Source organism: Peromyscus californicus, unplaced genomic scaffold, assembly GCF_007827085.1.
Source record: "Peromyscus californicus insignis strain IS unplaced genomic scaffold, ASM782708v3 Scaffold_21__1_contigs__length_65335640, whole genome shotgun sequence".
NCBI classification, from domain to species: Eukaryota; Metazoa; Chordata; class Mammalia; order Rodentia; family Cricetidae; genus Peromyscus; species Peromyscus californicus.
Genome location: NW_026294514.1, coordinates 61,273,156 through 61,289,348, shown reverse-complemented (window position 1 = coordinate 61,289,348; position 16,193 = coordinate 61,273,156). Strand labels below are relative to the sequence as shown.

Genomic DNA, 16,193 nt, shown 5'->3' with positions numbered 1-16,193 from the left:
GAGAAGTTAGGTGTCTGACTTCTGATAGGTCTGCCTTTATATGTTACTTGGCTTTTTTTCCTTTGCAGCTCTTATTTTTTTTTATTCTCTGTGTTTAATGGTTTGATTATTATGTGGAAAGGGTTTTTTTTTTTTTGGTTCCAGTCTATTTGGTGTTCTGTAAGCTTCTTGTACCTTCATAGGCATTTCCTTCTTTAAGTTGGGAAAGTTTTCTTCTATGATTTTGTTGAATATATTTTCTGTGCCTTTGAGTTGGTATTCTTCTCCTTCCTCTATCTCTATTATTCATAGGTTTGGTCTTTTCATGGTGTCACAAATTTCCTGGACGTTTTGTGTTAACTTTTTTTTGGCTTTAGTGTTTTCTTTGACTGATGAATCTATTTCCTCTATTGTATCTTCAACACCAGGGATTCTCTCTTCCATCCCTTGCATTCTGTTGGTTATGCTTGCATCTGTAGTTCCTGTTCATTTACTCAGATTTTCCATTTCCATTTCCAGTCTTCCCTCAGTTTGTGTCTATTTCAGTTTCAAATCTTGGACTTTTTTATTCACCTCTTTAATTGCTTTTTCTTGACTTTCTTTGAGGGATTTATTGATTTCTTCCAATTTTTTGTTTGTCTTTTCTTCGAATTCTTTAATGGTAGTTTTCATTTCCTTTTTAAAAGCTTCTATCATCTTCTTAAAGTCATTTTTAAGGTCTATTTCTTCTGCTTCTTCTGCTTTGGGATGTTCAGGTCTTGATGTAGCACCACTAGTTTCTGACGGTGCCGTATTGGTCTTTATGTTGTTGACTGTATTTTTGCACTGGCGTCTACTCATCTCTTTCTCCACTCTGTGCAAGTGCTGTCTGTGTCTGAGGGAGCCTCTTTTGGTCCGGTTGATACTCTTGGTCTAATGGGAGCTCTTGGTCTCATCCGGGCTCTTGGTCCAATCTGTTCCCAATCAGTGCAGAGTGAGCTTATGTCTCTGGTTTTCACTGGTGTCACAGGGGGCTGTTTTCTTGGTGAGGGGGCGGGGGTAGAGGTAGCTGGCTGGTCTCTGGGGCTCCAAAGGCTTAGGGGAGGGGCACAGGTAGTGCCACTGGGGCCTAGGGCCCAGGGACCTGGTCTGCCCAGTAAGGAGATGGGGCCTTACTTGATCCCAATGGGTGCAGGATGTGCTTATGTCTCCCTTAGTTTCCAAACTTACAAAGTATAAATGAGCATGTGATGAATGTAGAGGATCCTTATAGGCAGCTTCTTAATTTTTCTGAATTTAAAATCAAAACATATTGTTTGATAACTCTTCAAAACTGGGTCTGCAACAGAGGCCATGATCTTTCTGAAAAAAAGTCATAAATGTTTTTTTAATCTGGAAGGCACAAAAGTAGTCATTTCACCCAAGGAGGTTCATTAATTATTTCTCTCTTGAGTAAATCATTAGCACTGAATTTAACCTCACTTGGAAACATACAAATACATGTGTCCACTGAGATGTCCACTGTCTTCTACTCAGTCAGCTCTATTAGAGGAGCTTGGGGTCTCATCCGCTGGACTGTCCCTGGTTCCGCTTCTCCCATGGCTCCTGCAGATCTCCCAGCCTCCCTTCCTCTGTGTGTGTGTCTGCTGCTGGCCTCTGGCTTTGCCCAGGCAGGCAGGCTGCTGGTGGTGCCCATGGATGGGAGCCACTGGTTCACCATGCAGATGGTTGTGGAGAAACTCATCCACAGAGGGCATGAGGTGGTGGCAGTTGTGCCAGAGGTGAGTTGGCAATTGGGAAAATCCCTGAATTTGACAGTGAAGATGTACTCAACTTCTCACACTCTGGAGGAATTTGATCATAAGTTCAAGTATTTTTCTGACTCTCAATGGATAACTCCAAAACAAAGGTGGCTTTATTTAAAAACAAGCTCAGGCAAAGTGTTTTCTGAATTAATATCTTCACACTGTAGGAGTTTGTTTAATGACAAGAAGTTAGTGGAGTACTTGAAGCAGAGTTCTTTTGATGCTGTGTTTCTGGATCCTTTTGATGTGTGTGGCTTAACTGTGACCAAGTATTTGTCACTCCCTTCAGTGGTCTTTTCAAGGTATTTCCTTTGCCACCATCTTGAAGCGGGCACACAGTGCCCCAGTCCACTGTCTTATGTTACGAGATTCTTCTCAAAATTCGCAGACACCATGACTTTCATGGAGAGAGTGTTGAACCTTGTTCTCTACATTGAAGAGTGGGCATTTTGCAACTATATTTTCAAAACTGCAATAAAAATTGCCTCTGAAGTTCTCCAGACCCCAGTGACTATGGATGACCTTTTCAGCCAAGTGTCTATTTGGTTGTTATGCACAGACTTTGTGTTAGATTTCCCCAGACCTGTGATGCCCAACATGGTCTTCATTGGTGGGGTCAACTGCCAACAAAGAAAGCCACTTTTGAAGGTATGTTGTCTCTTCTTTAGCACATGAAGAGAGGCCTGGGTTTAGGCCATTAAAAGAATATTCTTTACTGAGTTGTGATATACCTTTGGTATCACTGCATATGTAATATGTAATTTTTTCCTGGGTTATAGAATTGTTTTGTACCAATTCACTAATTAGGAAACAGTTCTATATATGTTCCCTATTGATATGTCTGTGTACACCTGTGTCATAGTTGCATATACATTCCAAGATACAATCTAAATTTAAATATGTATGTAGGTGTAACCATATATGTATGTGTGCCTTCCTATTTGTGTGTGTAGGTCAGGATCATTACATTAGAAAGGAGAAGGGACAAAGAAAACTTTGCTGAGGAGGAACAAAATGGTCCTGATAGACATGTCACATGAAAACAGAGGAGAATATTCGAGGGTAGGAAGAGAACATATGGAGTGTAAGGCTGGCTAGAGTAAGAGGGGTGAACAGAAAAGACAAAATGTCTGAAAAAAGCCATAATGCCACTTAATACTTTGTATGCTAATTTAAAAAGTTGATACAAAGAGACAAAAAGACTTCAAGCTACATTTTACTGCTTTTTGGAGATGTTTAACAAACACATCAAGCCATGAAGCAGGCCTCATTATTTGTCGGCTGCTCTGTAGGAGTGCACATGCAGTTTTTCCAAGTTGCAACAATTATTGATATACAAGGAAGGTGCATTTGTTTTTTTCTAACAAAAATAAAAGAAAAAGCACCATACCAAAACTGGACAAGATAGCCAACAGAAAAAGAAGATCATGAAGTGATGTCACTTGTTAACACATTCAGGAGTCCCATAAAAGTACTAAAACGGAAAGCTATGGTGTATATTCAGAGAGCCTGGTGCAGACCCATGCAGGCCCTGTGCATACAGCTTCAGTCTCCGTGAGTTCCTATAAGCATTGCTGAGTTGTTTTAGAGGACCTTGTTCTCAGGGTGTCCTCCATCCCTTCTTCCTCTGCCACTCCAACTCCTTCTGCCTCTCTTCCTTGGGGTGTCCTGAGCTCTGAGGGGAGGGATTTGAGGGAGACAACTCATTTAGAGCTGTGTGCTCCAAGGTCTCTCTATGTAATGTCTTTCTGTGTGTCTCTGTACTTGTTCCCATCTGTTGCACGAGGCCCCTGGCAAAGCATCTCTGATGATGGCTGACTAAAGCACTGATCCATGAGTGTAGCAGAATATCATTATGAGTCATTTAATTGTTACTTTCCCCCTTAAGAAAGGAGTATTTGGTTTTATCCTAGCTGCATGGACTTATAGACTCTGGTTCTTGGTCACCCAATCAGTGTCAGGTATGGGTTCCATTCATGATGTGGGCCTTAATTCAAATCAGACATCGGTTTGTGCCTCCATTGCCCTGGTGTGTTTTGCAGGCAAGACAGATTGTAGGTCAAAGGATTTGTGGTTGGGTTTGTGTTTCCTTTTCTCTTTTGGTAGCTTGCAGAGTACATTTCCATGTCGTAGATACTAGAACATGGGGTGATGGTTTGATGTACCAATTTGTAGCCCCTTGTCTCGTTTAGACTTTAAGACTTGGAACGTTATGATGACTGACTGAGCAGCTGATGTGGCCAGGAGGGGCAGGAGGCATGCAGTGCTCGAGTGCTCCGCACTTTCCTGAGGGACAGTGACCTTAAAAGAACCCCAGGACCTAAACAGAAATAGTTGGTTGGTTGAACCTTGACTCTTGTATCATGAAACTGAGATTTGGAGTTCGTACAGAGAGTCAATTGCTGAAAGATTTTGTGTGGGGAGATATGTCTTTAAGGTTATCAGCCTGAATTCAGCAAGCAGGGAACTGGTACCAAAGTTGCTTTATGTCTGACCTTGGCTCAACAGCCAGACACCTGGGAATCTGACCTTTTGCAATCAATTTGCAGGGGCAAATAGTCTACTTCGAATTTGCTCTGAGGTCTTAAATCAGCTAATTGTATAAAAAATCTGTCTTTGTAGCTGAGAATATTGTAATTTTCCAATGTTATCCTGAGTTATGAAAAATCTCCTAGTATTATTTCTATTCATCAAAATTATACAGCTTAAGAAATCATCTTCAGACAGTCCATAGAATAAATGTCTATAAAGGTCAAGATGTAATCACTAGATTACATGTACACATTACATAAAAATGCACAGTAATAGGGAGATTCCACAGCTGGTTTTGCTCATGTGAAATTACAGACAGAAGGAACCAGTTTTCAGAGTTAGTGGTCTTGTAAACCTTGCTTGAAACAGGTTCCTCCCTCAGAGAGTTATTCATCTGGTGGGTTGTCATATGAGTTATTAATGTCATCTGCTACAATATGCCATGGACCATGGCAGATAACGTTACAGTATTTTCACTGATTGTCCTCATATTCAGTGATCATTAGTGATATTTACTTGTTTACCAACTTTTACTTTTGTGAACAAGACTGTGCTGACTGTTCTTAAATACTTTCTTGTTCTGTAATCTCACCAGCAAAGAGTTGAATTGTTAGGTCATATACCTGCACATGTGTCACATTCATTCACATACCACAAACTTAGTCACACACAAACACATGCACACACACACACACACACACACACACACACACACACACACAGCACCACCACTACCCTCAGTCTCACACACAACACACTAATTCCCACACACCACGCAAACCACATACAAACACATATGTGGTCATGCAGGCCTCTTGATAGAGAACTTATAAACAGCACAACCACACATCTAAAATGAAAACAACCCTATGACCTTGTTTGTGTCTACCCTATTTTTTCATATGGCAGCCAGGTTTCACACACAGTGTGCTGCCAGGGAATAGATGTTATGGGTGGAGGAAAACCTGTGTGTTGAGAAGGAAACACTGATGAGAAACTGTGTGTATCTAGGCATGTATATGTGTGCAGTGTTAGGGCATACCTGGGGACTTTGATGATGGTTATAACACAACACCGAGGAGTTTCCCTGGAGATTTCATTACACAGGTTTAATTAAATCATACAGCAATGGTGACTCCATGGAGTTTCCATAGCCACAGGAGCAACTCAGAGTTGGTTTGGCTCTGCACCAGCCCTTCCCTACACAAGGTGTCCTTTAGTGAGGGATCTGCTTTCCTGTGACCATCTCTAGCATTCATATCTTCTCCCTACCAACTAACTTTCCCTTCTCTCCACCCACCCTCCTTAGTCCACGTTATGATGTGCAAACAAGCAAGCACATTACAGAGGCAGAGACTCTTTATGGACAGTTTCTTCATTTTTCTGAATTCTCAAATTCAAGCACATAACTTGATGACTGTGTTTGGAATCTGGCACTGTGATAGAGGGCGGATAGAGGGCGTGATCTTCCCAAGACAAAGGTTACAAGCTTTTCTTTTCTGGAAAACAGACAACTAGGCAGTCAGTAAAACCATTTCACTAATTATTCTTCTGGATGAATCATTGACAGTGAGTGTAACTTCACCTTTGAATATGTAAATACCTGTCTCCACTGAGGTAGCCTTGGTTCCTGTACCTTCCCTGCTGTGTTAGTAGAGAGGAAGAGCCTGACTGGCAGGATTGCTCTGAGATAGGCTTGTCCTGTCAGCCCTGCGGGTTATTCCAGCCTCCCTTCCTCTGTGTGAGTGTGTGTGTGTGTGTGTGTGTGTGTGTGTGTGTGTGTGTGTGTGTGCTGCTGGCCTCTGGCTTTGTCCAGGCAGGTAGGATGTTGGTGTTTCCTGTGGATGGGAGCCACTGGTTCACCATGAAATCTGTTTTGTATGAACTGTAACACAGAGGCCTTGAATTAGTGGTGTTGGTGTCAGAAGTGGGAGGGCAATGGGGGAAGATCACTGAATGTGGTGGTTTGAAAGTAAATGGCCCACAAAGGGAGTGGTCAAATGGGAAGTTGTGGCCTTGCTGGAGTAGGTGTGGCTTTGTTGGAGGAAGTGTGTCACTGTGGGACTGGGCTTTGAGGTCTCCTATGCTTAAGCCAATCCCAGTGTCTGTTCACATCCTGTTTCCTGCTGATCAAGTTGTAGAACTTCTTCAGTACCATGTCTACCTGTGTGCTGCCATGCCCAGCCATGATGATAATGGACTAACCCTCTGAAACTGTAAGCCACCCCTATTAAATGTTTTCTTTATAAGAGTTTCCATGGTTGTGGTGTCTCTTCACAGCAAAAGAAACGTCAACCAAGAGACTGTATTATATGGGGAACAGTCACTCAGCTTCTCTTGCTTTGGAGGGTTTTGATTGTGAGATCAAGGTTGTTGCTAACACTCAGTGGAAAACTCAAGATATCAGTATGCTTTCTCTATGACATCATCTTTTCACCCGGAAATCTCAGGAGATCAGTATGCTTTCTCTAACTGTAACACGAATTGCTAAACAGTCTTAGTAACTAAAAAATCCCAGAGCCTGATATTGGGGTCAAAGCTGAAAGATCAGAGAACTAGAACACCCAGCCACATCCTTATCTCTACAAAGTCCTCAGCCTCAAGAGAGAGACTTCCTATTTACTTACGCCTTATATACCTATCTACGCCCTGCCATCTTACCTCCTTCCTAGTGCTAGGATTAAAGGTGCATGCCACCATGCCTAGCTCTGTTCCCATTGTGGCCTTGCACTCCCAGAGATCTGGATGGATCTCCCTCCAAATGCTAGGATTAAAGGTGTGTGCTATCATTGCCTCACCTCTATGTTCATTATAGTGATTGGCTTTGTCCTTTGATCCCAAGGCAATCTTTATTGGGATATACAATATATCACCACATTTCCCCCCTTTTTGTCTAAAATATAAAAGAAGTTTATAACTAATATAAGAAAAACTATGTACAATAAGTACAATAACTCTATACAATATATACAGTCAACAATTACATTAATAATGTCCAATCCATTAACGTTTGACAAATTCAGAGAAAGTAGTCCATTATTTATCTTATTTTGGTGAGTCCAAAATGTTCCTAATTCACTTTCTATCCTAACTTGTATTACCAACCAAAAACTATCTTTTGATGTCTTTTAAACTTACACACTTTACACCTCTTTAGTGAGTCATTTTCTGAAATTATTAACAAGGAAAACTATAACTACAGCTATCTAATCTTCAACTCCCTCAGAGACCTGAGAAGGAAATAATATTAACTGAGTAAGGATGTGCAAACAATCACCTTCCAAAAAATGTGAGAAATGACAGAAACAGCTGGCTGCCTGGACAGTCACCCGAGGTTTCTCTGCAACATTGGGGCATACATCTTCAGCCTACTGGCCTAGCATATCTGACAGATTCATCTGTGAAGCAGGATTTTCTAAAGAGCCTTCCTACCTTGTCTTGGAAAGGATTGACAGTCCCTTCTTTTGTGTCCTGCTTGTCCATTTTTGACAGCATAATGTCAGCAGTCGAGGCACAGGCGTTTTCTTGCCCTGTGGCTAATTTTTGCCACAATGAAAGTAAACTCCAAAAGGAGTTTCTTCAATGCCCATCATCTTCTCTGAAGTAAATTGGTGCTGCCAGGAGCAGACCTATCTCATTGTCATAAAAAAAAAAACTATGTTATTAAAACATCTTAAATGCTATATTCTGCAGATCTTTGAAGTGTTTGAAGATGACCTGTCTATCTAAAATATATTTCTGTTTGTCCTTGAAAACATACCTAGTATGAATATAAGTTTGATTGCAATGACTATTAACTTGCTTTCCTGCCTTCCTTTCTTCCTTCCTTCCTTCCTTCCTTCCTTCCTTCCTTCCTTCCTTCCTTCCTTTCTTTCTTTCTTTCTTTCTTTCTTTCTTTCTTTCTTTCTTTCTTTCTTTCTTTCTTTCCTTTTCTTCTTTTTTTGGTTTCTCTTTCTCTGCATAGTTTTGGTACCTGTCCTGGATCTCACTCTATAGACCAGGCTGGCCTCAAACTCACAGAGATCCTCCTGGCTCTGCCTCCTGAGTGCTGGGATTAAAGGCATGCACCACTGCCGCCCGGCCACCTTGCATTTCTTATATCCTAATTAGTTGGTAATAATAACTTTCAAGGACTAGCAATTTGCATTACATTGTTAAATGAGCTGTATAGGTACAAAACCTTGAACAAGATTAGAAATATATGTTCAGGATTTTCTAACAAAATCAATCTCAAATTTGTATCAATATACATACATAATTTGTTTACAATATACAAAAATCCAATCCAATTAACATATTTAAAACTCTAAACATAGATTCAATAATCTACCATTTTATTTTATTATATCCTTGTCCTCCTCTTTTTTCTTTTCAGAGTAGATTCAATAATCTACCCTTTATCCTATCACTTATATATTTTTCAGAGTATATTCAATAATCTACCTCTTATCTTTATCCTCTTTTTTCTTTTTATTTCAAACAAGAACCCTGAATCTAATCTCCTTTGTTTAGCCTTTTTTTCCTAGCCATTAACAGTTAACAACTTGTACCTAACCATCCTAAACAATGACAATTATCCATAACCTGTAGAATGGCCAAAAATGAACCACCTCACCTCTTGGGAATGTGTGTGTGGTGTTCTTACAATTACTTCCTGATGTCTGGGGTGAAGGCATCTTTAGGGGATCCTGAAAAGAAAAATTTTGGGTTAATTGTCAAGTCTTGGGAGACATAACTGTATCATCTGTTGTCTAGTCTCTACATAATGCAAAAATGCAGGGCTTGTCTCAAGTTCTTGCTCAAGTAGTCCGTGAGGCTGGATCATCTCAGCTATCCATCTCAAAATTGTCCTGAGCAGTTTGTAGTCCAAAGCTGATCTTTAGGTGGTGTTTGTCAGCTTATTGGTATTAGCATTGTCCTGATGAAATCATCATTGTGGTGCCCCATCATCTTTTTGGAGACTTCAAATTTGCTGTTAGGCATGGTCATGGTTCCCTGCAAAAAACTGATAAGAGACTCAAACCTGAAATCATGTACAGGAAGCTAGATGAAGTCTTTTTTTCTAGGGTTAGTTAGTACTCTATATGACCATTAATATCATGACAAAAGTTTAATATATATATCATAAATTTTGATATGAAATTCATACCTTAAGAAAAGTTTAGAGTCAAAATAAAACCAAAAAATTATGAGATCAGTGGTAATAGAATAGTCTCTTAATTTTGGGTATTCTTCTGTCCCATATCAGGTGGCTCTTCTGACATGAAACAGAGATTTTTGCATTTTCTTTTAACAAGCGTGCTTGATTTTAGAGAAGAGAGCCACACTCCAACTCCAAAGACAGCTTTAATTTTTAATTGAACTGGGACTACATACAGACCATTTGTGTTATGTGTCTGTAGAGAACAGCAGAAACAAACATTTAGGAAGACTTAAGGAAATTTTTCCTGTTAGATATATGATATACCAATAGGCTAATATATATGATATACCAAAGGCTCTTTCTCCTGGGTCATTTTTTTTTTCTGGATGATTTGTCCTTTTTCTTCAGATGTCTCATTAGTCTAGTGTTCTTCAGATTCCTTAGCCTTCATTCTCCTGAAAGACAAAAACAAAACCCTTTCCTAACCCTAACTTTGGGGAGTTTCCAAATCTAATCTCTACCCATTTTGATTTATGGTTTCTCCTGAATTTATTTATAGCTCTTCTATCATCCAAAGCTGTATTTTTTTAACAATAGACATTAGGTTCTTTAATTGCTCTGGGAAGGGTTTCTTTTTTTCTATGATGCCAGGAAAAGACTGAACTGAATTTGTCATGGAAGTCTTTGAGAGGTTCCTCAATGAGTTTCCCAATGGCAAAGGACTATTTTGTCTGTCTCTTGTTGATCTACATTCATTAGTCCAGTGTTTGACTTTACCATACTTTCTGCTTATTCCAGAAGTGAGGGGCATTCTGTTGCCATTGTTCCTTGAAAAAAACATTATTTCTAGGAATGCCCTGTTTATAGTCTCCTTTTTGTTTACAACATTTGAAACACTTGACATTATTATTTTTCTTCAAACCTCTGGAAATCACCTCTCCTATCCAAGTATCATCATGGTCATGAGATTCAATGTTAATTGTATCTTGAGTCCATTACTCCAAGGGTGCTTGATCTTTCCTTTAATGGCTTAATTATCCTTTTGCATTGTGTATTAACATTTTCAAGAGCCAGAGATTCAATTATTATCTGTCTAGCTTCTGAATTTGGTATCATTATATTTATTGCTGAAGACAGCCTTTGTAAAGAATCCATAAAGGTTTCTTTTGGGCCCTGTATAACTTTTGTAAGTGACTCAATTTTCTTTCCTACTTCTTCAATTCTGTCCCAAGAATTCAGATGTAATGTGAATTTTAAAAGGTCTTATTAATAAAAACAAACCTGGAGCCAGGTATTGGGGTCAAAGCTGGAAGATCAGAGAAGCAGAACACAGGCACCTCACCTTGCCAATTCTTCTGCTGATCCTGTTTCCTCATCCAGAACGAATCTTAGTTGAACTGCTGCTCCAAAGCCTAAAAGCTTAACCAACCCTAGTTCCTGGTTTTCACACCTTATATACCTTTCTGCTTTCTGCCATCACTTCCTGGGATTAAAGGCTCTTGCTACCATGCTTAGCTGTTTCCAGTGTGGCTTTGAACTCACAGAGATCCAGATGGATCTCTGCCTCTGGAATGCTAGGATTAAAGGCATATGTGCCACCATTTTCTGGCCTCTATATCTAGTGGCTGTTCTGTTCTCTGACTCCAGATAAGTTTATTAAGGTGCACAATATTTTGGGGAACACAATATCACCACATTCAGAGCGGCCATTAAGCATAAAATTAGGGTGTGGTCATCATATAAAGATTGTCTTTATATATCAGCATAATTGCCTTCTCCAAGAAGTTGATCTTGGGAAATTTCCATACCTCCAGCCCTACATCATTATTCTATGGTCTTAGCCTCCTCTTTCTACCAGGTCCTCCATTGTAGCTATAGACCAGGTTCTAGGACAGCTGTAACCAAAACTTTCCAGTCTTGAGGAATAATTCTTTTTTTTTTTTTTTATTTTGCAATACAATTCAGTTCTACATATCAGCCACGGATTCCCTTGTTCTCCCCACTCCTGGAATAATTCTATTAAAAGTTGACCATGAGTTTAACATCTGCTTTTCAAATGGAGAATGTATACCATATGAAACTGTAGCTTCCTTGAATCTCCTCAAATCTAATATTTGCACAGGAGTCCAATCAGCTTGTACACAGCCTTGAGCATTTGGCAGTTCCTGTAAGGTTACTGGATAGATTAAGGTTGGCTGTTTGAAATCTTTAGGCTGTTTTTCTGTAACCTTATAATGCAATGCTGAGATTGGTTCACCTTTAAATTCTTTTGTCTGGGTCTGAACTTCTCTATGATCTGTTTTAGCAAGTTTTTCTAAAACTTTTCTCTTGGCACTCACATTAACCAACTTTTTAAATGATAAAACAGAAATGATCAAACAAATAATATTTATAATTGACACTACATCTATCCCATCAACATTAATTATCCTCTCATTTAATTGTTCCATTTCAGACCGCCTAATGTGTTATCAAAAAGAGACCAAACACTTTCCATTGTAAAGATGTTTCCCATTTTTTAATGTGGGAAAAATCTCTTTTAACTAATTTCTCCCTTTAAGATATCTTAATTGACTCACCAAATTTGCCAACAGTGAAAATCCAAATGTGAAGATGACTGCTTCTTTGTAGAACAGTAGAAGCTGAAGTGGGTTTCAAGGCAGCTCCTAGTGTGGTAGCAGCCCAAGATAAGTATCCAGAGAGAGCCCACAACCCACCAGGAGAAAAGAAGCCAAAGAGACTCTGGCCCCCATGGGTTGGAGACTCCAGCTGTGTGCAGCTCAGGCCTGAGCAGGGGGCCTGAGCATGCTGGGAAGGGTCTTGGAAGGCTAGGGAAACTTCATGAGTACTTCTGGATTCACTTTTTCTTATTCACACCATAGGCCTGGGACACTCACTCCTTCTGGTGCTGTGCTGTGTGAATTGTAGCTGCAGTAAGGGAGATATACATTTGCAGTAAATGTTCTTATGCTTGTTATATGGTTTATGTTCAGGTCTACAAACCATACAGAAATGTAAGGCCTGGTTCTACATGAGAGAAGACTTGAAATTATACCTTTATGTCACACACAGAAATTAGCTTCAAGATATGCATGACAGTATAGAAAGGTTAAGACCATGAAACTCTTACACTATTCTGGTTAAATCATCATAACCTTGCTCTGTGAGACTCTGCACAGAGGTCACACTTTCTGGTGTCTGCAAGGTGGGATGGAACACTGTGCTTACACTGTATGTGGAGAGCAGGCTCAGAGCATCACTGTGTTAGACCCAAGTCAAATGGTTCCTGTGACTACTGTTTGCCAGAAACAATACGTGGTTAGAGACTTCTTTACAAATGCACTGGATACGCTGTCATGTGCTGACTCATTATTCAACACCAGGACTAAGTCCAACATCAGCCCCTTCCTGGAACTGTGGTGAAAGGTGGAAGTCCTAAGTTCTGATCTGTCTGGTCCTAGGAAAGCAGAGCCCCCGGCCACTGTTCATAGAGCAACTTAATCTGACCATCATCATTGGAGGCAACAAGCTTTCAGAGGCTCAGCTCTTCATCTTCTGTCTTCTGTCTGGGTGTCTGTCTAAAAGCCAGGCTCAGAAAGTCATCCTGTCTTAGAAAGGTTGCTAAAATAACAGAAACTGATCTAACACAGAGAATGTTTCCATTTTGACAGGGACAGTGGCTATATAATACTGGTTCACTGGAGTCCTACAGCAGGGCAGAGACCCAAGTCTCAGTGCCTGTCAGTCAAGACTCCTGAACTCTCAGATCCATGGACTCAGAGCAAAGTTGATTTGACCCATGCCTCTCCTTTCTGACATAATGTGCCCGTTAGGAAGAAACTCACTCTTCTGTGACCTCTAGCATTCTCTACCTCTTCTGGGTGACACTCACTGTCTATCTTTCTTAGTTTTCCTTCTAATGAAATACAATTGAGCCTGTGAATGATATAGAAGACCCTTATAAGTAGCTTCTTAATTTTTCTGAATTTGAACATACAAACACACTGTTTCATAATGGTTTCAAAACTGGTTCTGCAATAGATGGCATGATCTTTCTGAAACTAAGATCATAAACCTTTTTTTTTAATCTCAAAAGCAATGATTAGGTTTGAAGCCAATACAGTACATTAATTATTACTCTTTTGAGTAAATCATTAACACTGAATTTAACTTCACTTGCAAACATACGAATACATAGATCCACTGCAGTAGGTTTTCACGTGTACTGTTTCAACCAGCTCTATTAGAAGAGCTCAGAGTCCCAGCAGCTGGACTATCCTGGGCTGCACTTTTCCCATGGCTCCTGGAGATCTTCCAGCCTCCCTTTCTCTGTGTGTGTGTCTGCTGCTGGCCTCTGGCTTTGCCCAGGCAGGCAGGCTGCTGGTGGTGCCCATGGATGGGAGCCACTGGTTCACCATGCAGATGGTTGTGGAGAAACTCATCCACAGAGGGCATGAGGTGGTGGCAGTTGTGCCAGAGGTGAGTTGGCAACTGGGGAAATCCCTGAATTTGACAGTGAAGATGTACTCAACTTCTCACACTCTGGAAGATATGAACCGGGAGTTCAAGTATTTTTCTGACACTCTATGGAAAACTTCAGAACAAAATCTACTTTCTTTAATGACAGGCTCAGCTAAAAATTTCTTGGAATTATTATTTTCACATTGTAGAGATTTGTTTAATGACAAGAAGTTAGTGGAGTTCTTGAAGCAGAGTTCTTTTGATGCTGTGCTTCTAGATCCTTTTGATGTGTGCGGCTTAACTGTGGCCAAGTATTTGTCACTCCCTTCAGTGGTCTTTGCAAGAGATATATTATGCCACTATCTTGAAGAAGGTGCCCAGTGCCCCAGTCCACTGTCTTATGTTCCCAGAATTCTCTTGAAATTCACAGACACCATGACTTTCACGGAGAGAGTGTGGAACCATCTCTTCTACATGGGGGAGCGTGCATTTTGCCCCTATTTTTCAAAAACTGCTACAGAGATTGCCTCTGAAGTTCTCCAGACTTCGGTGACTATGGATGACCTCTTCAGTCAGGTGTCCATTTGGTTGTTACGCACAGACTTTGTCTTTGAGTTCCCCAGACCTGTGATGCCCAACATGGTCTTCATTGGTGGGATCAACTGCCAACAAAGAAAGCCAATTTCCAAGGTATGTTATTTGTTGTTTTACACATGAAGAGATCAGAGCCCTGGGTTTGGACAATAAAAAAGAAATTCTTTACTGAGCTGTAATTTATTGTTTATATCACTGCATATGGAATTTCTTCCTGGGTTGGAGAATTGTTTTGTGTCAATTCACTAATTAGGAAACAATTCTATATAGGTGCCCTATTCATATGTCTGTATATACCTGTGACATAATTACATACATATTCGAAGCTGCAATCTAAATTTAAATATCTATGTATGTCTTCCTATTTGTTTGTGTGTGTGTGTGGCAGGGGCCATTTAATTAGAAAGGGGAGGGGACAAAGAAAACTTTCCTGAGGAGGAAAAGAGACAATAATGGTAGACATGTCCCATGAAAACAGAAAAGAGGAACATTCAGGGGTAGGAAGAGAACATATGGAGTGTAAGGCTGACTAGAGAAAGAGTGGGGTAAGCAGAAAAGACAAAATGTCTGAGAAATGCCAAAATGCCACGGAATACTCTGTATGCTAACTTAAAAAGTGATTTAAAGAGACAAAAACACTTGAAGCTACATTTTACTATTTTTTAGAAATGTTTAATGACTTTTTTAAGCCATGAAGCAGTCCTCCTTATTTGTCGGCTGCACTCTATAGTAGTGCACATGCAGTTTTTCCAAATTTTAAAAAATCATTGATATGATATGAGCATTGCTGAGTTGTTTTAGAGGACCTCGTTCTCAGGGTGTCCTCCATCCCTTCTTTCACTCCAACTCTTTCTGCTTCTCTTTGGAGTTTGCTGAGCTCTGCGGGGAGGGATTTGACAGAGCCCTCTCATTTAGAGTTGTGTGTTCCATGGTCTCTCTATGTAATGTCTTTCTGTGTGTCTCTGCACTTGTTCCCATCTGTTGCATGAGGCCACCAGCAAAGCATCTCTGATGATGGCTGACTAAGGCACTGATCCATGAGTATAGAAGAATATCATTATGAGTCATTTAAGTGTTACTTTTTCCTTTAAGAACAGGCGTATTGGGTTTTATCCTAGCTGTCTGGATTTATAGACTCTGGTTCTTGGTCACCCAGGCAGTGTCAAGTATGGATTCCATCTCATTAAGTAGGACTTAATTAAAATCAGACATCTTTTGGTTACTCCCACAAGATTTTTTGCCCCCATTGCCCTAAAAAGTGTTTTTATTTGTTTGCTTGCTTGCTTTTTCGAGACAGGGTTTCTCTATGTAGCTTTGGAGCCTGTCCTGGAACTCACTTTAGAATAGACTGGCCTCAAACTCACAGAGATCAACCTGCTGCTGCCTTCCATGTGCTGGGATTAAAGGTGTGCACCACCACCCCCTGTCCCACTTTAGTGTATTTTGCAGTCAAGACAGATTATAGGTCAAAGGATTTGTATTTGGTTTGTTGCTTCCTGTTCTCTTTTGGTGGCCTCAGAGTATGTTTCCATGTCATAGACACTAGAACCTGGGGTGAAAGTTTGATATAGGTACCAGATCAACTTCTCCATGCTCAATGAGTTGTGTGGATGTTTTCTTCAGCAATGGGGTCTTATTGTTAGTTTGTGGCGGGCAACCTATTCTCTTGGCAACAGCCTGGGTTGTATGGGAATTTCCAT

At 40.3% G+C, this 16,193-nt stretch overlaps 2 protein-coding genes across 2 annotated transcripts; both read left to right on the top strand.

Moving 5' to 3' along the window:
• Positions 1-1,556: 1,556 nt before the first annotated feature.
• Positions 1,557-2,438, top strand: LOC128117437 (UDP-glucuronosyltransferase 1A8-like). Its single transcript, XM_052749327.1, has one exon. It carries the CDS (start codon positions 1,557-1,559, stop codon positions 2,436-2,438), a length of 882 nt encoding a protein of 293 aa, XP_052605287.1.
• An 11,290-nt stretch (positions 2,439-13,728) lies between these two features.
• On the top strand, positions 13,729-14,616 carry LOC128117436 (UDP-glucuronosyltransferase 1A7-like). The gene has a single exon (XM_052749326.1). It carries the CDS (start codon positions 13,735-13,737, stop codon positions 14,614-14,616), a length of 882 nt encoding a protein of 293 aa, XP_052605286.1. The 5' UTR covers positions 13,729-13,734.
• Positions 14,617-16,193: the final 1,577 nt, after the last annotated feature.

Bases quoted from the DNA above. Each gene is read 5' to 3' on its own strand.
- LOC128117436 (XM_052749326.1), top strand. From the start codon at position 13,735: ATGGCTCCTGGAGATCTTCCAGCCTCCCTTTCTCTGTGTGTGTGTCTG.
- LOC128117437 (XM_052749327.1), top strand. From the start codon at position 1,557: ATGGCTCCTGCAGATCTCCCAGCCTCCCTTCCTCTGTGTGTGTGTCTG.